Source organism: Lithobates pipiens, unplaced genomic scaffold (assembly GCF_037356315.1).
Source record: "Lithobates pipiens isolate NorthernLeopardFrog02 unplaced genomic scaffold, aLitPip1_a1.2 Scaffold_30, whole genome shotgun sequence".
NCBI classification, from domain to species: domain Eukaryota; kingdom Metazoa; phylum Chordata; class Amphibia; order Anura; family Ranidae; genus Lithobates; species Lithobates pipiens.
Window position 1 is genome coordinate 108,959,549 of NW_027507791.1, and position 23,258 is coordinate 108,982,806.

General features: G+C 42.2%; 1 protein-coding gene across 4 annotated transcripts in view; it reads left to right on the forward strand.

Annotated features, from left to right (window-relative positions):
• FMN1 (formin 1) overlaps positions 1-23,258 on the forward strand; it is a 549,096-nt gene that overhangs the window by 521,045 nt on the left and 4,793 nt on the right. For all 4 annotated transcript variants that reach the window (XM_077464743.1, XM_077464745.1, XM_077464744.1 and 1 more), the window contains 2 exons: positions 6,650-6,701; positions 7,455-7,604. In XM_077464743.1, coding sequence (XP_077320869.1) covers positions 6,650-6,701; positions 7,455-7,604 — 202 coding nt within the window. The remainder of the gene's footprint in view (positions 1-6,649; positions 6,702-7,454; positions 7,605-23,258) is intronic.

Below are 23,258 nucleotides of genomic sequence, written 5' to 3' on the forward strand. Positions count from 1 at the left end.
GGGCGGGCCGCTCGTATTTGTGTATTGTGCGGTTTCATTGTAAACCATGTGAGTAGCATTTTCTTTTTAATAAATTTTGGATTATGCAAACTACTACACCATAGCAGGCTCCACGTTTGTTTTTTGAGCATCTTTCAAGTTACCCTCGCTATTTATTTGGAAATAAGAAGTTGGTTGGGACAGGAGAAGTGAGACATTGGAGCCAGCCCTCTTTGAGGATTTAACGATTTGTGCTGTAAACCTTACAGCTGTAAGGTAATTGCCTGGTACACTCACGGACTTGGTGGACACCTGAGAATCACTAGTGCTGTTGGACACTATCTGTCACTTATGTGTAATACTTCACTGTCGTTTGGAGGATTTGTTTCACTGCATATATAGACTTTCACTTCAGTGGCACCTGATATTCTAGATCGGGCTATATGCACTATTGTGAATCACAGACTTCTTTTTATTAATGTGCCACGCTTGTTTATTGTTTATTTTATGCTGATATTCTCATGTTTGATCATCTGTCCTATAATTTATTTTTTATGTTCACTGTGACTATTGTAGTTCTTTAATGGCACATTAGCACTTTAGTATCGTGGCTATTTAGTAGCACAGCAGCACTTTAATGGTAGCACTATTCACTTTATATGTGAATAGATTTTTTTCACTTATATATTTAATTATTTATCAAATGAATTATTGACGCTTTTATATTTATTGCATCACATTAATTATTGACATTTTCACGTTAGGAGCGCAACACCACTTTTATAATAATTTGTTTACCTATCTGTGAGATTTGTTTGACTCATACGGTGTGTGCAGCACCTATCCAGGCGTTATTTATCTTTCCATAGTAGCGCAGGAGCTCATTTTGTAATTTCTCACAAATAATAGCCTCACTCTGTGTCCCATGATGTATGGTAAAGAAAATAGGATTGTTTTAGTCATCCTTACCTGTAAAATCCTTTTCTTTAAATACACCACGGGACACACAGGTCCCCCCCTCTTTTTGAGGATTAAGTGGTTGCTACAAAACTGAAGTACTTCCTGTATGCGAGGGGTTATAGAGGGGATCACTTCCTGTTTAAAGACCTTTGGTCTACCAGATTAAGTATAACCCAGTGTGTAATAACCTCACTCTGTATCCTGTGATGTACTCAAAAGGATTTTACAGGTAAGTATGATCCTATTATTACATCAAAGATGCTTGCCTTCTTAACACACAAACTTCCTCTGTGGCCTGCATGCGTTTCCACTGTAATGTTTCTTGCTGCAAAAGACGGGTAGCATTGATCTTATGGATGAGCTCTCAGATTGGATGATGCCCCCTGTTTCCCTCAGGCTGCCCAAGCAACATGGTGGGAAGAGCAGGTGGTAGTTTGTGTGCAGTGGGATTGATCAAGTAGAGTAGCCCGCGCTGATATTTCATGAGATGCAAAATGAAGCGGAGAAGGTAAGGAATGGATGAACTGTGTTGATATGATGGCCATTGATTGGTTAGATATAGAAAGAACATTTAGCTGAAGAGGGATCATACTCAAGGTTTTGAATTGGGGTTATAGGAGTTTGGCAAATAAAAACAAGTGTCCTTGACTGAACTAAAGACAGTGACGAGGAGGTAGAATGAATGGGCACAGAAGTGGAAATTATAGAGGCTTTTAAAGAAGTGGAACACCATGGGGGTGGGTAAAATACTATTGGGGTGATATGGAAATGATGGTCAAAGATGTGTGGTAACATCGTGAAATAAAAATAAAAGCCGGCGTGGGTGGGGTTGGTTGGTGACAGAGATCCCTGTTAGGTAAACTGTATGGGGACCAGTGTTTTATTAATGGCTGCTCTTCTGCAGCACTAATTTGCATAGTGGCAGCAGTATGATGGGTGCTACGATGCTCTGTGTTCTAGCACACTGGCACTAAGAGAAGCTGGAATTGTCAAGCGGTGCAATCTTCACCAGAGTTGAACTGTAGTCTTGGTTTGAATGGGAGAGAGAGCTCAGTGTAAGAGCATGCTTTTAAGTAAGAAAACACGGAGCACCAGTGATGAGCTGCTATTGTTGCGAGCTGTTGTACTTTGCTAATTTTACTTTTTATTTTTTATAGCTACTTCTATAGCACTGTCAATTTACACAGCACTTTACACATGTATATTGTACATTCACATCAGTCCCTACCAACCTAAGGAGTTTACAGTCTAAGGTCCCTAACTCACATTCATACATACACATACTACGACAAATTTAGACAGGAACCAGTTAATCTACCCACATGTCTTTGGTGTGTGGGAGGAAACCGTAGTAACCGGAGGAAACCCATACAGGCAGATCATGTAAACTCCAGGCAGGTAGTTTTGTGGTTGGGATCCAAACTGAAAACCCTAGTGCTGCTAGGCAGAAGTGCTAACCATTTAGCACTTAACCTTTTTTACAAGCTTCTTCATTTTGTTTTAGTTTTTTTGCATCTTTTCTATACATTCCTTCTCTCTGCTAAAACTTGCAAATCTTGTAGATTAGAATATGGTCCTGTTTACACAATATAGTGTACAAGGGGGCAATGGTGACTTGCAGAGTCCAGTAATTCAAGGCGATTTTAGCTTTGGATGGTTGATGTGCATTACCACACTTTAAAAGAGACGCATGGCCAAAGCTCTTTCGTCCATACTTTTCTTCTGAGTCACAGGAGTGCACTTAGTCTGAATCTGGGTCACAGGAGTAAAGATGTACTGGCTCTCCAGGGATCCCGATAATCATGTCAGGATTCACCCAAATTATTGACTGGCATCTGGCTTAGCCTATCAGTGGGCCAGCCATTCCCACCCCCTCTCCAGTCCAGTGCTCTGATGAGCGCTGGAGGGGCAGAGCAAAATTGGCGGTAAAGCGCCGCTATTTTTAGCATAATTTTAGCAGTGCTGTTCGGCCATGAGGGCCACTTTTAACCCCCCCTAGCGGCTGAAAATGGTCAAAAGCACCGTTGCAGCAGTGGTGTAGCGGCGCTGCCCCATTGATTTCAATGGGCAGGGGTGCTTTAGGGGCAGTGTATCCGGCGCTTCAAAGATGCTGCATGCAGGACTTTTTTTTTTTTTACCATCCTACAAGTGCATCACCCACTGTGAAAGCACTCAGGCTTTCACAATGTAGAGACAGGAGAGAGGCTCTTTAAGGCACTATGCAGGCGCTATTTTTAATGCTGTAGCACGTGTAAAGGGCCTCAGTGAGTGTGGGTAAAGTAGGCATTGTCAATAAGTGGTCTTTAGATTTGATTTTGAAAATTTGGTAACCTTAATATAGATGCATACTTGATCCATTGCTTTTGGAGTTGTGAAAATGTGGAGGCCTGCAAGAGGCCTGATATTCATGGTAGAAGAGAAATACAAGAAATATCTCTACAGGTTTGCCTAAACATACAAATGTAGCACACATTAAAAATTGTTTCCCTATAAGACAATATCATGGCTAACCCCTCCACCATTGTAGACGCATTTGTGTGTGTCCACTGTATACAAGCTCTGGGAACCCTTTCGTAGGGAACTGGCAGACACTCTATTCCCAAAACATTAAGCACACACACACACACACACACACACACACACACACACACACACACACACACACACACACACACACACACACACACACACACACCTATGTCAGATAAGATGGAAGTCGGTATAACCACCCTAGAAGTCAAGACGATCAAATCCTTGAAAATGCAAAAAACTGCTGGCCCTTATTGCTTCTCGGCTTTATAAGAATTTTTTTAAATTTTCTGGCACACCAGCGGACCAACTGATTTGAGCACTTACAAATTTGCCCTGATCCTACACCCATCAACAGCTTAAATAGTTATGCTTCAAAAACCTGGTAAAGACCCTCTGGTCCCCCACACACCCATCACTTTATGTTGATATCAAAATCCTTGGCATTAGAATCAATACATTCCTACATGACTTGCACTATAAGGACCAAGTGGGTTTTGTCCCAAATAGGCAGGTATCTGATAACAGCCACAAAGTCATACATTTGATCCACTTAATGCATCATAATTGGATTCCCGATATGGTCCTTGGGTTGGATTTACATTGGGTGTTTCTCTCTTCTGGCAGTACATTGATTATGTCTTAGACAATTGGGTATTTCCAGACTACTTCGTATCTTGGCTGAGAGCGCTGTATCACAGGCCCTCTCTTACAATCCACTATCTTTCCTGACAATCTACTTCTTTCACAATTTAGAGTGGTAGATGCCATGGGTGCCCCCTATCTCCCATACTCTTTAATTTGGTTCTGGTGCCCCTGGCACATCTTCTTTGATTCAGCCCAGACAACAAGGGAATCACAGCCAGCTCCAAATAGTTTTTAAGGTCAGTCTGTTTGCCGATTACCTACTTTTAACTTTGACCCAGCCTTACATCACATCACATTATCTCTCCAATGGCATGGTCATCCGATAAAAAAAAAAATTATATAATTTTGCTTGGCCCACCTCCTAACTCAGTTTTTTAGGAATTCGCCTCACCAGGTCATATCACATACTCTATGAAATCAACTACAGTATATCCCAGTCTTTAAAAGTTTTACTTTCATCTTGGTCTCGCCTCCACCTTTGGTAGATGGGGAAGACGCCATAAAAATTTTACCAAAGCTTCTCTATTCTATACTCTCCCAGTCCCCATTCCCTTATGCTCAAATGGACATGTGTCTAAAAAACGCAAATTGCGGTGTGTTATTACTGGGACTTTACTGCCATTTTGCCACCATTTCCATTCATTTCAATGGGAAACTGCGTTTTTGGTGGGGTTTTTAACACTGCATCAAAGATGCAACATGCAGGACTTTTCAAAATGCACTGCACTCACAGTGCAGTGGTGTGAGAAGTCCCATAGGATTTAAAGGGAAACATTTTTCTTGCAGAGTAAAAACGCAGAAAAAATTATCAGTATGAAAGGGGCCTAAGAATTGTCTGGGCTGGCAAAAAAAACTTGGGTCTCTAAACATACTATGTTCATTCACAGGAATCGGGGAGGTTTGGGAGTCCTGAACTTCATCAAATACCTCTTGACTGTTCATATTGCTTCTCTGACCTTACTTTATGCCATGCAACACGCCCCCCATGGGTCCAATTGGAAACCTTTCCGGCCTCTCTCCGCTAACTCCCATGGCTTCCCTCGATATCTAAACCTTTTAAGCCCTATAATGACCCACTAGCTCAGAGTTTGGGATTCTACCAGGTACTGTAGTAAATTCTTTTCACCACACGTGCCACCTCTCCCTCTTTCAGACAGCACCAGCCCATATCCACCAAACTTTTATGCTTTTTCAGTGGCAGCCCGACCATAAGTGATGCTGCCCTCCTAATCCATGTGCCCGGCCCCTAATCTACATGCAGTGTGCTGGACGCTTGGATTCCAATGCGTTTGTTTTTTTGACATGCATGATTACAGCCTTGGGTTCTAATTGGCTTCAAAAAAGGGTGGGCTCAGGGTGCAAAGCACTGCGTCCTGAGCCCACCCATTTGTGTGACAATAGCGAATTAATATTCGCTATTGTCTTCCAGATTGGCCAGAAGGAGAATCAGGAAGTGGGTCTTAAGCCCAGAGAGAAGAAGAGACCGAATTGGCCGCCAAGGAGGAAGAGACGCAGGGTGAAGCTGCAGAGGAGGAGACACAGGAAGGAGCCGAGGCTGGTAGGCAGCCAAGCGAGTTACTGGGATGGGGTTTCTGACCAACCTGGGGGGGGGGGCGGACGGTGAGTTTCCAAGCCCCCCATCCCCCAATAAATGGAGCACCAGCCACCACTGTGCTGTTTACAAATTTAACATTGGCCAACTAACGGTGCACCTCTTCCGTCCCCCCTGACATATTTCAATTTTCTTTCTCACAATTGAACAGTCCCAAAAGTCCACATAGCCACACTTGATTTTCTAAGTGGGAACAAGACCTCAAAAGTACTAAATTCAAGTAAGACTGGTCACAAGTCTGGTCCAGGATGGCTTTCCACTCCATCAGTATATTCATAGTGGAATCAGCCTTTAAAACCGCCTTGAGGTAATACGTGGTCCCTCCTCGTTTTGTCACACACCTACCCATCCTCTTCCAGCACCTGCTTTCGAGGTTGCACAGTTGCAGGGGAGACCCCTATTCACATATTATTACTATATTATTACCATATACTTCAGTAAATTTATTGTTTTACCCTTCAGTTACGCTTTTATGAGATGCTGGATGGGTACTGTTTTGGAACTCAGATATATTGCTCTATACATCTTTGAGGTTATGCTCTATCCTTTAAAATCTTTAATAAAATTTTTCCAAAGAGTGTTTCCCTATAAGGCGAAAATGGCTTTGTTTGAAATTTTAATGACATTACAAAGAATAAACAAACGCCAATAAAATTTGACCAAGAAACCCTTCTATGTTCTATATGCATAGGGAAGGGTGGGTGGGTACTTTTGTCTGTCTTCGAGAACAAACCATGGGTAAAGACTTTGCCATATTGCTAAACCATGAACCAATCTAGTCTCGGCCTGCACTTTTAAATGGAGAAGATTGCATCTGGTTTTTGTGCTAAAGCGAGGATTTCAAGAATGTTTACCACATTTTGTGAAATTTTTCTATGTCAGGGCTTTAAATTTTGTTTGTTTTTTGTTTTTTTTTATTAGCCAAAGAAGAACTTAAAATAGAAGATGGTAATCTAAATAAAGCCAAAAACAGGTACGGAGTCCATTTCTCTAAAACATTTGTCATTCTGGCTTCATAAGTGGAAACATTTTCACACCTGTAAGCGTATTAAGAAAACTAGCATTGATATTAAGAGTTTCTTCATATATTTATTTATAAAAAAAAATCAAAAATGGTAAAGAGATGTATGCTGACAGACTGATGGTGTATCTATAGCATCCACAAATGCTGCCTAAATCTATGCAATGAAGAGCTAGTGCTCAGCTACGCCTCTCAAGAGATGTTCTTTACATCTCAAGACCTACCAAGTACTTCCTTCTCTGTTCTTTTATATTAGCATATTATTGGTTGCCTGTATGAATATAAGCATTATTGTTTAGTAACAGAAGTTATTGAAGGCTATTGATAATTTTAGTTAAGTGGATTTCGCTCTATACATGGAAACAATTTCTTTAGGAACCATTCAGATATTGGTTGAAAAAACTTGCCATATTATTTCAATTGGCATTAATCATAGTGGAAATGTTATATAAATATTTATAATTTACCTAAAGAACAGTTGTGATTTATTTTTATTTTTTTTAAACCATGACCTCGTCTGTGATGCTGATCATGTTCCCCGGTATACAGAGACTGTTAGGTTGTGGAGGTTTTGCATTAATGTGTCCTACAGTGAGTCACTAATAGCTCATTTTTTTTGGAGATTGATAAGAGGATGAGGTGGAGGGGAACATATCCTCTGCCCAGGAGATCTTGTTTGCTGACAACTTCTCTTCCCGCTTACAGCTTTGAAGAAACCATAGGATACTTTGGAGTTAAGCCAAAATCTAGCGAGAAGGAAATCGGCCCCAATTCCTTCTTCGTGGTGTGGTATGAATTCTGCAGCGACTTCAAGGGCATATGGAAACGAGAGAGCAAAGTCCTCTCCACAGAAAGGTACGTTTCCAATCAAGGCCTTTCCTTGCATTACACAGCATCTGGGCCGCCCAAATTACACTCACTCATTCTGCAGGCGCCTTTGTTTTCTTTTTGGATCAAATGGACATCAAGGGAAGGTGATTTACCCCCCCAGGGCTCCAGAGGGAACCCGCCAGCGGCCGGCTGTCCTCATGAAAAGATAAACACGCCAGATCCGATAAGTTACACTTTTCTTTACCGCTTCCAATTACTTGCTAGTAAAATGAAAGGAGACCTTTGCTAATTTGGAACAGATTCCACTGCCTTTTCGGCTGCTTTTCCCCTCTTATCTTTTTTTTTTTTTTCCCCCTTTTATTTTTTTTTATTTTTTCTCAGGTCTGGTCTGACTTACTTGAAATAAACTGATCTTGGCTACAGCAGCTAAAAAGTGCAACTTTGTATCTTTAGGGGCAGACCTGTACAGGATGTTTTGTGACTTAGCAGTAGCAGGTCAGATCTAAGCATGTTATGGTCACTGCTGGGATTTGCAATCTTGTGATTCTTAATTGTGTAGCTCTATGATTTAGCTGTGCATAGAATTGGAAATGCAGTTCATGAATGATTCAGGCACCCTCAGGGTAAAATCATTAGAGGCTGACATTGGCCTGCCAAGGAGTAGCATTAGCAGTTGGAGATTTATAACCTATCTGAGCAACTCTCATTGTGATAGTGGCCGAGCAGAAGAGTCAGGACCTCTTACATGAGAACCTTGCTCACTGCTGCAAAATGCAATCTACCATCTTTTGTCTATGGGTACCTTTTAGAGCATTATCCTAAGATCAGTATAAGTTATGACATTAATAATCGAAAACCCCCTAGGAGTGGGATTTTAATGGCACTACCAAAACACAAATGTATCATACAAAGAAAAATTGATTTATTGTACATAGTAGAAAAATACATAAAAAATACATTATATACAAAAAATGCGGATGCATGGTGATAAACACAAAAAATAGACCTAGACAAAGTGCATCAGCCTGAACCCAACGACGTATCGGAGATGCAACAGATTCTCCATCAGGGGTTAGTTGCAGGAAAGGACTATCTATAAAATGCAAATACAGAGTCATTAACCAAAGAGGAGAATATTGTGTTGTATATACATAAACCATAATTTGGTGGTCATTAACCACTTGCCGACCAGCGCACGACGATGTACGTCGACAGAATGGCACGGGCAGGCAAATGGGCGTACATGTACGTCCCTTTAAATTTCCCGCCCTGCCATCGGGAGCGCGCCGGCGGCGGCGCGCTCCCGCGCTGGTCGGGACCCCCGTGAGTCCGGTCGCGGGACCTGCGGACTCGATCGCCGCGTGCATCCCCGCGATCGTCTCACGGAGCGGCCGAATGGAGAAGTGCCGTTGTAAACAACATTTCTCCATTCTGCCTAGCAACTAGTGACGCTGATCTCTGCTCCATGTGATTGGAGCAGAGATCAGTGTTCACTAAATGAAAGCCCAACCCCCCCACAGTTAGTAACACACCCCTAGGATCACTTAACCCCTATACTGCCACCCACTGGTTAACCTCTTCACTGCCAGTGTCATTTACACAGGAATCACTGCATTTATATAGCAGTGATTACTGTATAAATGACAATGGTCCCAAAAATGTCCGATGGGTCCCCCACAATGTCGCAGTCACAATAAAAATCGCTGATCGCCGCCATTACTAGTAAAAAAAAAAAATAATAAAAAATTATTAATAAAAATGCTATAAACCTATCCCTATTTTGTAAATGCTATAACTTTTGCGCAAACCAATCATCGCTTATTGCGATTTTTTTTTTTTACCAAAAATATGTAGAAGAATACGTATCGGCCTAAACTGAGGGAAAAATTTTTTTTTATATATTTTGGGGGATATTTATTATAACAAAAAGTAAAAAATAATGCGTTTTTTTTTCAAAATTGTCGCTCTATTTTTGTTTATAGCACAAAAAATAAAAACCGCAGGGGTGATCAAATACCACCAAAAGAAAGCTCTATTTGTGGGAAAAAAGGGACGTCAATTTTGTTTGGGAGCCACTTAGCACGACCGCGCAATTGTCAGTTAAAGCGACGCAGTGCCGAATAGCAAAAAGTGGTCTGGTCTTTGACCAGCAAATTGGTCCGGTCTGAAAGTGGTTAAAGTATTACATCATAATTTGTACTTACATCCCAGTCACTTAGCAAAATGTATCTCAGCATCCAAAATTTTTTTAAAATAGGATTCGAGCAGCATGGGATTGTCCACAGGTCACATCGGCCAATTACATCACAAAAAATTGGGGAAAAAAACACAGCAATGGGGGGCTGTACACAAAATATAAGCAAATCCCCCTAAGGCCTGTCCCCCTGTCAACCAGGGGCCCGGAATCCGGACCACCAGGAAGTCAGTATGTGCACTGAGGTCCCAGACAGTTTGGAATCTGTAAAAAATAAAAAAGTAAAAAAATGAGCAGGAAAATAGTATAGACAGGGAGATCCCCATCATAAGTATGGACAAAACACTCACCTAAATCTCAGAATTCATTAGCATACAGGTGAGCAGCAGCGGGGGGAGAGAGATCCAAGATCCATGGATTAAGGATCTCAACAAGACTGTTTTTCAAGGCAGAAAATTAAGTCCTGAGAAATGATATAGAAAGCGCAAAAGGGCGATCATAAGAAGGAAAAAAAAAATGTTTTTTGAAATATTTACTTATTAAAGATTCTCCATGGAGCAGACTCTCGGTAGCTGAAACGCTCCCTTCCCCCTCACCCTGCTCATCCCATACTGACATAGCCTTAAATAGGGTGATAATGCACAGCCAGACAGCAATCATTGCGATCAGCTGTGCAGAGACAGATTCCATATAGGGGCCTCCTGGGGCACCTGCGCACAGCGCCCACCCACGGCACACGCCGGCATGCGCAAGCTGGCCCGCACAGAGATATCCAGCTGGCACACAAACAATGACGATACGCGCGGCGTGCAAATGCCCCACAAGTGCGACTGGAAATTCCTGTCAGCAAAAAAAGAACATTTCTGTTCCCGAGAACAGGACACCAGAGGAAAAGGGGCAACGCAAATAGGCACAGCCCCAATCCCCCATACATGGCCCCAAGTTCAAGGAAAAAGGGCCAAGTGGCCGCACTGGGTGCACAGACTAAAAAAGCTGAAAAAGTAAACAGTAAAAACTGGCACAAATGCATAGAGATACTATCAAAATCATGAACCCCTACAAAGGTTATACAGACCGCCATAGCGGATCAATAGTGTACCCATGAGTACAGAACATGGGACGTGAAAAAAATCGCAGGCTGCCGATTACTTACATAAAGACAAAGAAAAAAAGGTGCAAATGGCTACATTTGGGGTATATCATACCTGCATGTAAATTAGTCTGCCTACACGTACAGACAGATCACATGATCATGACAGTAGACTGGAAAAATGTTACATAAAATGTTAATCCAGGAACAAGCCGCAAAATTTAGGATTCAGAACCTAATTCAGAACGAAACACTATGAAAACCAAAACAAACAGAAAATGATCATGGTTAAGGATAATAATAAAGACAAAATGAAGTTATTTTTCCATTCCCCCTGAATTGAACCCCTCAAAAAAGGGTCTAAAACACATGACATCATTCAACCCAGGGGGGTGGGTGGCTCGCAAGGTGTAAATCCACCACAGCCCAAGCTGGAGGAGGGACTTATTCCAATCCCGCCCCTTTCGCTGGGGTGGACACGATCCAGGATCAGGAATTTGATCTTGGGGAACACCCCCTGATGTACTAAAGTGGTATTCCTACCTAAACGTAAGTCGGGGTCGCAGACCTGCATGCTGAGTATATGGCGATAAGCCCTCTTCCAAAATGGAAGTTTTATCTTGCCAACATAAAAGCAGCTGCATTTCAAAAGGTAAACGACCCCAAATGTTTTACAATTGGCAAAATGACGTGCTATGAAGGGATGACCACCATTCAGTAAAACTAGATGTTTGCTAGTATCCATGAATTTACAGTATCCACACATACCACACATGCACGTGCCCCTATATTTGCAATGCTCAACATAGTTATCCCCTTTGTATTCACTCTTCACCAATATGGAGGCAATAGAAGTGGCCCTCCTAAAAGTGAATAGAATTATCACCAAGTACTGTAATCAACACGTTGAGATTCGCAAGATTGTTGCCAAATATTGGCATACTCTAACAATGGACCCTAAGCTCGCCCGTCTGCTTCCGGAGGCTCCCCTATTCACTTTACATGTGGATACTGTAAATTCATGGATACTAGCAAACATCCAGTTTTACCGAATGGTCATCCCTTCATAGCACGTCATTTTGCCAATTGTAAAACCTTTGGGGTTGTTTACCTTTTGAAATGCAGCTGCTTTTATGTCGGCAAGACAAAACTTCCATTTTGGAAGAGGGCTTATTCCTATATACTCAGCATGCAGGTCTGCGACTCCGACTTGCCTTTAGGTAGGCATACCACTTTAGTACATCAGGGGGTATTCCCCAAGATCAAATTCCTGATCCTGGATTGTGTCCACCCCAGCAAAAGGGGGGGGATTGGAATAAGTCCCTCCTCCAGCTTGAGCTGCGGTGGATTTACACCTTACGAGCCACCCACCCCCCTGGGTTGAACGATGCCATGTGTGTTAGACCCTTTTTGGAGGGGTTCAATTCAGGGTGTATGGAAAAAGAATAACTTAATTTTGTTTTTATTATTATCCTTAACCATGATCATTTTCTGTTTCTGTTTTGGTTTTCATAGTGTTTCATTCTGAATCCTAAACTTTGCAGCTTGTTCCTGGATTAACAAAATTTTTCCAGTCTACTGTCATGATTATGTGGTCTGTCTGTACGTATCTGTACGTGTAGGCAGACTAATTTACATGTAGGTATGATATACCCCAAATGTAGCCATTTTCCCCTTCTTTTTTTTCTTTGTCTTTATGTATGTAATCGGCAGCCTGCGATATTTTTTTTTTTTTTTTTTTTTTTCCCCTGGCCTCTTGATTTTCCAATATATGTAAGGAACCCCCTCTTCTGTACTCATGGGTACTCCATTAATCCGCTATGATTTTGATAGAATCTCTATGCATTCAAGCCAGTTTTTACTTTTTATTTTTCAGCTTTTTTAGTCTGTGCAGCCCGTGCCGCCACTTGGCCCCTTTTCCTTGGACTTGGGACCATGTATGGGGGATTGGGGCTGTGCCTATGTGTGTTGCCCCTTTTCCTCTGGTGTCCTGTTCTCGGGAAAATACTTTTTTTTTTTTTTTTTGCTGACAGGAATTTCCGGCTGCACTGGTGGGGCATTTGCACCCAGTGCATGTACGCGTGTCCTCGTGCTCCAGCCGGATATCTGTGCGGGCCGGCTTGCGCATGGTGGTGGGTGCGCGTGCACTGTGGGTGGGCGTGGTGCGCAGGCGCCCCAGGAGGCCCCTATGTGGAATCTGTCTCTGCACAGCTGGTTGCAATGATTGCTGTCTGGCTGTGCATTATCACCCTATTTAAGGCTAGGTCAGTATGGGATGAGCAGGGTGAGGGGAAGGAAGCGTTTGTTCAGCTACCGAGAGTCTGCTCCATGGAGAATCTTTAATGGGTAAATAATATTTCAAAAAAACTAAAAAAAATATTTTTTTTCTTATGATCGCCCTTTTGGGCTTTCTATATTATTTTTCAGGACTTAATTTTCTGCCTTGAAAAAAAGTCTTGTTGAGATCCTTAATCCCATGGATCTTGGATGTCTCCCCCCGCTGCTGCTCACCTGTATGCTAATAAATTCTGAGATTTAGGTGGGTGTTTTGTCCATACTTATGATGGGGATCTCCATGTCTATACTATATTCCTGCTCATTTTTTTACTTTTTTATTTTTTACAGATTCCAAACTGTCTGGGACCTCAGTGCACATACTGACTTCCTGGTGGTCCGGATTCCGGGCCCTTGGTTGACAGGGGGACAGGCCTTAGGGGGATTTGCTTATCTTTTTGTGCGGCCCCCCCATTGCTGTGTTTTTTTCCCAATTTTTTGTGATCTATGTAATTGGCTGATGTGACCTGTGGACAATCCCATGCTACTCGAATCCTATTGTTGTTTTTAAAAAATTTTGGATGCTGAGATACATTTTGCTAAGTGACTAGGATGTAAGTACAAATTATGATGTAATACTTTAATGACCACCAAATTATGGTTTATGTATATACAACACAATATTCTCCTCTTTGGTTAATGACTCTGTATTTGCATTTTATAGTTCTTTCCTGCAACTAACCCCTGATGAAGGAGAATCTGTTGCATCTCCGATATGTCGTTGGGTTCAGGCTGATGCACTTTGTCCAAGTCTATTCTTTGTGTTTGTATCACCATGCATCCGCATTTTTTGTATATATTGTATTTTTTATGTATTTTTCTACTATGTACAATAAATCAATTTTTCTTTGTATGAAACATTTGTGTTTTGGTAGTGCCATTAAAATTCCACTCCTAGGGGATTTTCGATTATTAATTTAATTACGGTGTGCCGCACACCTGTGTTCTAACAGCCCAATCAGAACCCTGTTTCATTAAGTTCTGACATTAAAGCTTTATCTGATGCCACTGGATTAAAGGAAAGAAAGGTCAACCTGCAATAAAGGCCATGCAACTCCAGGAAAACATTTATTAAAGCTGGACTAGAGGCAAATGACTAAATGGGAGGCTGAAATTAATATATGTGAACAGATTTAAGGTATTTATATTATTGTCCATCCATTTACACAGCCCTGACAATCAACAGAACATAGTTATTGACTGTACTTTTCTACTGCAGTTAAAGTGATACTAAATACAAACTAATTTACATTATCTCTTCTTTCTGTATGTGGATGATGGTGCTGTAATCATTTTAATAAAAAAAAAATAATCATCCAAGTACCTTTTTTCCTAATCCATATACAGCCATCACATGACCCAGTTCTTTCCCCAGTTCTGTAGGGACAGTGGCAGGAGGAGCTTCTAGTCCTCTGCTACCTGTCACATGTTTAAAAATAATATCAATAGATTGTTTTAAATTGTCGTACATATATATTTGAAATTAAATCTTGATTTTTGGCAATAACGTGGAGTGGGCATATTTATACCAGTCACAGGCCATGTCACACCCCTCCAGCCTGTGTCTTAACTAGGAGGTGAAGCCTCCATCAATCAAGATGTAATATCCAGCCCCTATTGTGGTTAGCAGGTTAGTGGGCATAGAGGAGGAGGGAGGGAGTGGGCTGTCATTTACCAATGTGTATATGCCCACATGCGTGACTCTAGTCACTTGGGCTGCTCAGATGTCAGAGGGAGGAAATTTAGGATAGAAAATACACTGAACACTGAGCATGTGTAGTGGCTGCCAACACTGCTCTGCAAAATCCCCAACAGCAGAGGGGATATGGACAGGAGGGGGGGAATAGAGAACAGCAAGATCAACCAGGTTTTTTGCCAAATACAGAAAAAATTCATAGTGACTGAGTGGATATGAACAGCATGTAATACAGCGTTTATAGACCAACAGGATCTCCTCTGGTGCGACAAATGTTGGACTTTATTGACACACGCAAGATTGTATATGATAAAAATCACATGTTTAGTACAAAAGCATTAAAAACACAAATGGCCATAAACCTTTTTGAAAGGGCCCGATATGTACTCCATAAGAGGATAAAGAACTGGGAAGCCTTTACATTAATTTCATAATTTAAACCAAACAATAATGTAATACAGGTGTGCTTGTCCGAAGCCAGAAGGTCAGATACAGCATTTGTTCATAGTTTTTATTGATGTGGGTTTAATGACACTTTAAACAAACAATACAGTTTAGTTACCTTCTGGCTCTGTCTGATTGGATAGTGAAGGGTAAAGTAGCTCGCTAATGCGCAGTTACCCCCTCCTATCAGCACAAAAATAATGCAGCACACCAGTTTAGTTTGTACTGATGCCTCTCCCTTTCCCAGTTCAGGTTCTGTAGAGGAATTATACCAAGTGAAATTTAGGTTCTTATATTGGTGCCCAGGGATGTTAAAAAACAATGAATTTTTTTTTATTATTATTATGTATTACATTTATTTTAATAAAATGCTTTGAGTAAAAACCTATCTAAAGATAATTTTCTATTTAAGCTACATTCATAACTTGGTTTATTCTGAATGAACTACATTTTTTGGTAAACTCATTCAATGAATGCAAGCTGAGATAACATGAACTGCATTTATGCATTCACACAATTTCAAAGTAACCATGAGATAAAACAAAGTTTAGGAATAGTCCTTTATCCCATTGTTTTGAAAAATTATATAGACTTCAAACTGTATGATTGAATTGGTTCTGATATCGCTGTTTTACTAACCTGACAGCTTATTATTCTAAATAGGAACCCTTCAGTTTGTTTCCAAATATCAGAGATTCTAACTACCAGCAAGAATAAGGTCTTAAATTTAAATGTGTATAGTCCGCCGGTGATCTGGAGACACACACCCCCAGATACTTAATGACACTGACTCGTTGTAATGGCAGACTGTCCTGAAATTCAGTCGGTGGGAAGCTGTCAAGTGGAAGAATTTGGGACTTCCCCCAATTAATTTTTCACCCAGAAAAGGTCCCAAATCTCTCGATTGTCTGAAGAGCCGCCTGCAGAGAGGGGCCCGAGTCCGCCAGGTATAGCAGTGTGTCGTCAGCATACATGCTGATCTTTTCGGTCAGGGCGCCATGGCTCAGTCCCCTGATCTCCGGGTTAGCTCGGATGGATATGGCCAAGGGTTCCGCGGCCAGGGCGTATAATAGTGGTGAAAGAGCCTTGTCTCGTGCCTCTGCTGAGGTCAAACATTCGAGACGGCCAGCCATTGGCCACCACCCGGGCCGTGGGCGCCTGATACAGCAGTTGAACCCACTTAATAAAACGAAGAATAAGGTCTTACATTTAAAGCGCACCACCAGCTGTCCCATTAAAGTGAATGGGACTGTTGGTAAGTCAACAGCGGGTCAGAGGAGGAGCTGCATGACAGAGATGACAGTTGCTTTTTAAAATTGAGTTAAATCAAGCTGATTTAAATCAAGCCTTTTTACTAGTGATTTAAATAATGGTTTAAATTTATGATTTAAATCAACTTGAATTCAAATCCACCCTGCTAGTGCCTATTTAAAATATACCTAATATTTGTATTCATAAATAGCCACAGTAAGTGTAAGGGTTTACACTGCTTGTATTGCTGTCCATGTTTTTCTAATTTCTTTTATTACTGAAATTTTTTTGTGATAAATCTGTGTGAGGCTTTTGTGGCATTTATCTTACTGACTTGAGTAAATCATGAGATTTAAGGTGTAATGCAGAGTGGCTAGAATGTGCATGGTAACCAATCAGGGCTGGTGTAAGGATTTTTGACACCCTAGGCGAAACCTCATTTTGCTGCCCCCTCTTGGCTCCACCCCTGACTCCACCCCCTTTGCCCATGTATACCCCACCTTTTTAATGACTGCTACTATTTTGCATGTAACACTTTGATAGATCTGCTAATTGTGGGAATTTTTTGCCCCCAAACCAGCTTTTGGATAAAATAATTCAAAGAGCGCCGCCTCCCCACCCAGCGCCCATAATGTGCAGCCTCACCAGCCAGCGCCCATAATGTGCAGCCTCACCAGCCAGCGCCCATAATGTGCAGCCTCACCAGCCAGCGCCCATAATGTGCAGCCTCACCAGCCAGCGCCCATAATGTGCAGCCTCACCAGCCAGCGCCCATAATGTGCAGCCTCACCAGCCAGCGCCCATAATGTGCAGCCTCACCAGCCAGCGCCCATAATGTGCAGCCTCACTAGCCAGCGCCCATAATGTGTACTATTTCTGTATACATTTCGGTGAAAACTTTTACTCACCAGGTGATGGTGTGACTGTGGCTGGGGCTTACCTCTGCAGCTTTATGATCTGCTCACCTCTGCAGCTCTCTCTGCATCCGACAACTTGACCCTGCCACTGCCAGTTCAACGCTTGCCGGCCTCTGTGAGTCCGGGCAGGCTAAGGCTCCAACTGTCACCAAGCCCGGAGTGCTGCCATTGACTTCACTGATGCCTGCCATTGTTCAGTAGGACAGGCCAGGTCAGATGGGAGAGCGGTCTGAGCCTCCACGACGGAGGGGGGTCAGCAGTATTTGTGTGCGCGGTGTACACAGGATTTAAGAGAGCAGCCTCCAGGGTGGGGGGGGGAATCATGCGGCGTATGGACACAGCACTGGGCAGAAAGGCAAAGGCGCAGAGGTGGCTGGCTGTAGCGGAGGCAGAGCGGTACATCAGACACAGGCCGGTATTGAACGGTAATAACATGACTGCGCAGTGGTAAACAGACAGGTCACACTCACTGGCAGTGGCACTGTGATTATCGGGATGTTTTCTTTCCTTCCTACATTCCTCCGCCTCTGCTGCGCCAGCGCCTCTGACAGTGTATGGAGGGACTTGGGAGCAGAGCAGCTGCCTGCTGAGTTAGTTGCTGAGGGAGAGCACCCTAGTGGTAGCGCCGGCCCTGTAGCCAATCTGCTTCTAACTTTAGCTTGTTCAATTTAAGAAAAAAAAAAACTGGAAGCTGATTGGTTTCTATGAACAGCTGCACCAGATTTTGTGCACTCCAGTTTTAGTAAATCAACCCCACAGTCTCTCAAAGGACATGTAAAGACCCAGCCGGGCAGTAGGGGATGTTCCACAAGTGCTGTCCTGTGTCACAACAGCATTTCCAGATTTTGCAAACTGCACTTTATAAAAATATAAGTTGTGAAAATGTATTTGTTAGCCAAATTGCATAAACACTGCAAGATATATTTAAAAGGAACAGCAGTTTCTTTAGGGTTCCTTCACATGGACGTGTCCGTGTATGGAGCCCGCTCTGCTCAGTGGGGGATCGCTCCGCTGAGCAGGCAGGTGACAGGTCCATCTCTACACACTGTGCAAGGACGGACCTGTCAGAGCGCCGCTTTTCCCTATGTGGGATCGGATGAGGACGGACCGTAGAGTCCGTCGTCATTCCGATCCGCAGGCGAATGGAAAAGTAGGTTTTTCCTCCGTCACACTTTTTCGGAGCGGGTCGGATGTTAGCGGACATGTCACCGCTGACATCCGACGCTCCATAGAGGTCTATGGAGTGTCCATTCAGGTCCGCCTAAAAAAAACTGACAGGCAGACCTGAACAGACAGTCCATGTGAAAGAGGCCTTATGGAGATGAGTAATTTAGAGCATTTAAAAGCATGAGTAGAGACACCCACAGATGCAGACAATGGGGGGAGATTTACTAAAACTGGAGCACTCAGAATCGAGTGAAGCGATGTATGGTAGCCAATCAGCTTCTAACTTCAGCTTGTTCAATTAAGTTTTGACAATTAAAACCTGGAAGCTTATTGGTTTCTATGCAGAGCTGTACCAGATTTTGCACCATGAAGTTTTAGTAAATAATCCCCAATGTGTCTCTTTAACTATAGATGACTGCTTTGTAGCTTGTTGTGACAGTTGGCATTATCCTTCAGTTTCTCTGCCAGCCACATAACAGCTCACTGGATACGCAGGGACCAACTGTTCTGTGCTAATTTATATATCTGTAGGTGACACTTTAGTGACCTAGCTTATCATACTTTTATTAAATAACTCTTTCCCGAGGTGCTTAAATGAAGAGCTTCTCCCGTATATGATCATTGAATCAAGACATAAATTATTCTGCTGGATTTCTTTTTTAACCACTACAATACAGGGCACTTTCGCCCCCTTCCTTCCCAGCCCAATTTTCAGCTTTCATTGCTCTAGCGCTTTCAGTGACAATTGCGCAGTCATGCTACACTGTACCCAAATGAAATTTTTATCATTTTGTTCGCACAAATAGAGCTTTATTTTGGTGGTATTTATTCACGACTCCGTTTTTTATTTTTTGCGATATAAGCGCAAAAAAGCGGAAATTTGGAAAAAAAACAATATTTTCTTTTTTCTATTTTAAAAGAAATCCAATAAAATCAAATTTTTGTCATAAATTTAGGCCAAAATGTATTCTGCTACATGTTTTTGGTAAAAAAAATTCCGTTAAGTGTATAATAATTGGTTTGTGTGATCACGGACATATGTACGCAAATGATCATGTACATATGTGTGCAGGTGATCACGTACATATGTGTGCACATAATCATTGGGACAAGTGATTTTAGTGGGACATATGTGGGGGACATGTTTTTATTATTAGGGACATGTGTTTTTATTTTTTGGGGACATGTATGTTTTGGGGACATGTGTGTTATGGGGACATATGTGGGGACTGTGTTTACACTGTGTGGTGTGTTGTGTGTTTACACTAGACTGAAGATCAGTGAGTAAAAAGCTGTAAAAAACAGCTCATACTCACTGATCATCAGCCGGCTGCAGCAATCTGCTCTCCTCTCCTCAGCGATGACTTCTGTGTGAGGAGAGGAGGAGCCGATTGCCTAGCAACCGGCTGTTTGTTTACATCACATGACGGCCGTGATTGGACACGGCCGTAATGTGATCAGGAGGGCCAATCACAGAGCCCTCCTGCCGATCTGAGATGCGCCGTGTCCCGGTGACACGAGCGCATCGGGATCGCGCCGCTGCGCGGGCGATCCCACTCCTGATGGACGTTCCTGAACGTCCTATCAGGAGTAGACGGCTCCCACCCGGCCGTATATGTGCATTGGCCGGGTGGGAAGTGGTTAAATATGTTCAGACAAAAAAACTTAATGCGACAAAAATCACAACTGCAAACACTACAGCGCATATTTATTGTGAGTGTTAGTTATGTGAGAATTGTCATTTTAGCACATTGGTATGTGTTTTTCAACAGCATCAGGCAACTACCAGAATTTCAAAGAGTTCAGAGTCTGTGCTTAAGTTGTAGGTCTCAAAATAGGGCAAATAGCAAACCTATACAAGCTGCAAGTTGTGACTCAGACAAGTATTGATAGGCAAGATGCTGAATGAAACTAAGGTACAGCTGTAAAAAAATGACTGCCAGAATGAAAATATTGTGTCTGTTATACCCCATACACACGGTCGGACATTCTGACCACAAAATCCGTCAGATTTTTTCCGAAGGACTTTGGCCGAAACAAGTCTTGCATACACACGGTCACACAAAGTTGTCGGAAAAGGAACGAGGTGACGTTACACACGTACGACAGAACTACGTAGAGGCCAGTAGCCAATAGCTTTCGTCTCCAATTTTTTTCTGAGCATGCGTTGCACTTTGTGCTTCGGAATTCTCTACACACGATCGGAAAAAGTCAGATCGGATTTTGTTGTCGGAAAATGTTAAATCCAGCTCTCAAACTTTTTCCTTCGGATATTCCGACAGAAAAGGTCCACACACAATCGGATTTTCCGACAACATAATCCGATCAGACTTTTTCCGTCAGAATGTCCGACCATGTATATGGGGCATTAGACTTTTGTGGCAATTCGCTAAAGTCTCAATTAATTCCCCCTGCCAGCTATTGTAGTCAGACATCTGCAACTACCTGAATACAGTGGTGCTACCAAATTGTGAATACATCTGATTGGATGCAGTTACTGTTCACCTAATAATTTTCCATCCTCAGGTGATTTTTAATTACATTTTCTATAGTCAGGTGGTGCTTGCAGAGATGCCCATGGCTGATGTTTCCACCAGTTGAGCAGCAATTAGTAGAAATGCAAATAGTCTATAGGGGCCTTAAAGTGGTTCTAAAGTCAAAAGGTGTTTAATGCATTCTCTGAATTCAGGTAAAAAAAAAAAAAAACTTTCCACTAGCTGTTCCTCACACCTTCCAACACTTAACCTTCTCTTGATCCAGCAATGTGCCTGTTTGCTGCAGCGCTGGTCTCTCTTCCCCATCTCACAGAACAGATTGAGAGCCATTTAGCTCCTGCTGCGGTCAGTAAAATCTTGTGAGGTGGCGGCAAGGTGCATTGCCAAGCCATGCATGTGTACCCCTATAGCAAGCGGCCTGCTATGGGTGGACACACAGAAGAGGTGGTGCAGATATTGCTGGCTGGCAACCCCAGAAGAAAAGATAAGGGACCACTCTGCACAATACCATTGCACAGAGCAGGCAAGTATAAACCTCTTGGTGTTTTTTTAATGGAAGTTCTATAGCGGGGTGGGTGCCATGTCATGAAAATAATTAGGTTTGGTGGTTGCTCTACAAAATTGTACAATAGCTAAATAATATCAAACCATTTTATAGGATAGGATATGTGCTTTGGTGGAAACATTTGTAATCCTGTCACTTGAACTGCTGAGATTTCTGAAATGTGCACCAGTTCATTTGTCCAAAATAACCATCATTGGTGTCAGTGGGAGTAAAATATTGCATATTCTTGGTATTAGTGGGATAAAATAAGTCCCATCACTTGGGTCAGTGAGGGAAAAATATTGAGAGGATTGGTTACGCTTAGCCTGGGGTAAAATGGGACCAAATGGAGAACTATTGCACAGCATACAGAAAAAAAGGTTTTGAAGAAAAAGGGGTGTGTGGCCAAGAATATAGAATGGGGTAGTGTGGGGGGGTGGAGGAAAGCACATTTTTTTAATACGCATTTGCTGGTAAATAGAAACTATACGAAGGGGGTTCGCTACCTGTCTGTCTCGGGCCACTCCGGCAGAGTTTTGTGGGTGGATTTAACCCCTTTTCAGCCACTAGCGGTTGAATAGCACCACTAAAACGTCAGTAAAGCGGCACTAAAAATAGCGCTGCTTTACCGCTGATGCCCGGGCTGGCTCAGTGTGAAAGGGGTCTTATTGTTTGTTAATTTGACTTCTGGTGTCTGCATAAATTTTTATTTTTTTCCCCCGCAATTCCACTTTAATGAACTGCCATGGTAAGGGAAGGGTTGGCAAGTTACTGTCAGCATTGCTTTTCAACAATAAGGTTTATTGTATTAAGAAAGACATATGTCTTTTTAAAAAGGTCTTTACTGGAATGTCCAGGTCCAAGTGATTGCTATGGACCTCTGTTAGTGGCCTTGTTAACAGTCTAAAAAAAACTGCCTACCCAGACCCTACCTCTAATTATGCAGGGACTGTCAGTTTCTGACCCTGATCCCCACAGTTAGTCTTTTTGAATTCCTGCACACTGCAATACATCAATCATGGTGAATGCTGTGATCTTGAAACATGGCTCAGGAAACTGCATGAGAGGGACAAACTGGGGTTGATTTGATTTGGTTAAATGTGGTAAAGCTTCACTTTATACAGAATACACGATCAGGTGCAAGGTAAATAAAAAAAAAAATCATTTTTGCTTGTTGGATGATGGAAATCAGCACAGATTTACCACATTTGCTAAGCTCTAGAGAAAATGAGTGCAGCTGCACTTGCAAAGTCTGTTTGATTTAGTAAATCCACCCAATTGTGTTCATTGATGGATACCTGGAACATTGTTCTCAATTAGGATGGTTTGTAGTGTTGACTGACTCTGTAAATCATACACTATGAATAAAATGAAGGGGAGCAGTTGCATGTTTCTGTATATTTATGGTCTGGATATACAAGTTTTTTTAGTGCTCTCTTTTCTCCTCTTACACTTCACACTTGCATGTATTATAGGTCAAACGTGTCCAGTCTGATAGTAAAGTCTTATAAGACCTGCCACAATATTTTACTATTTTTGACTTTTA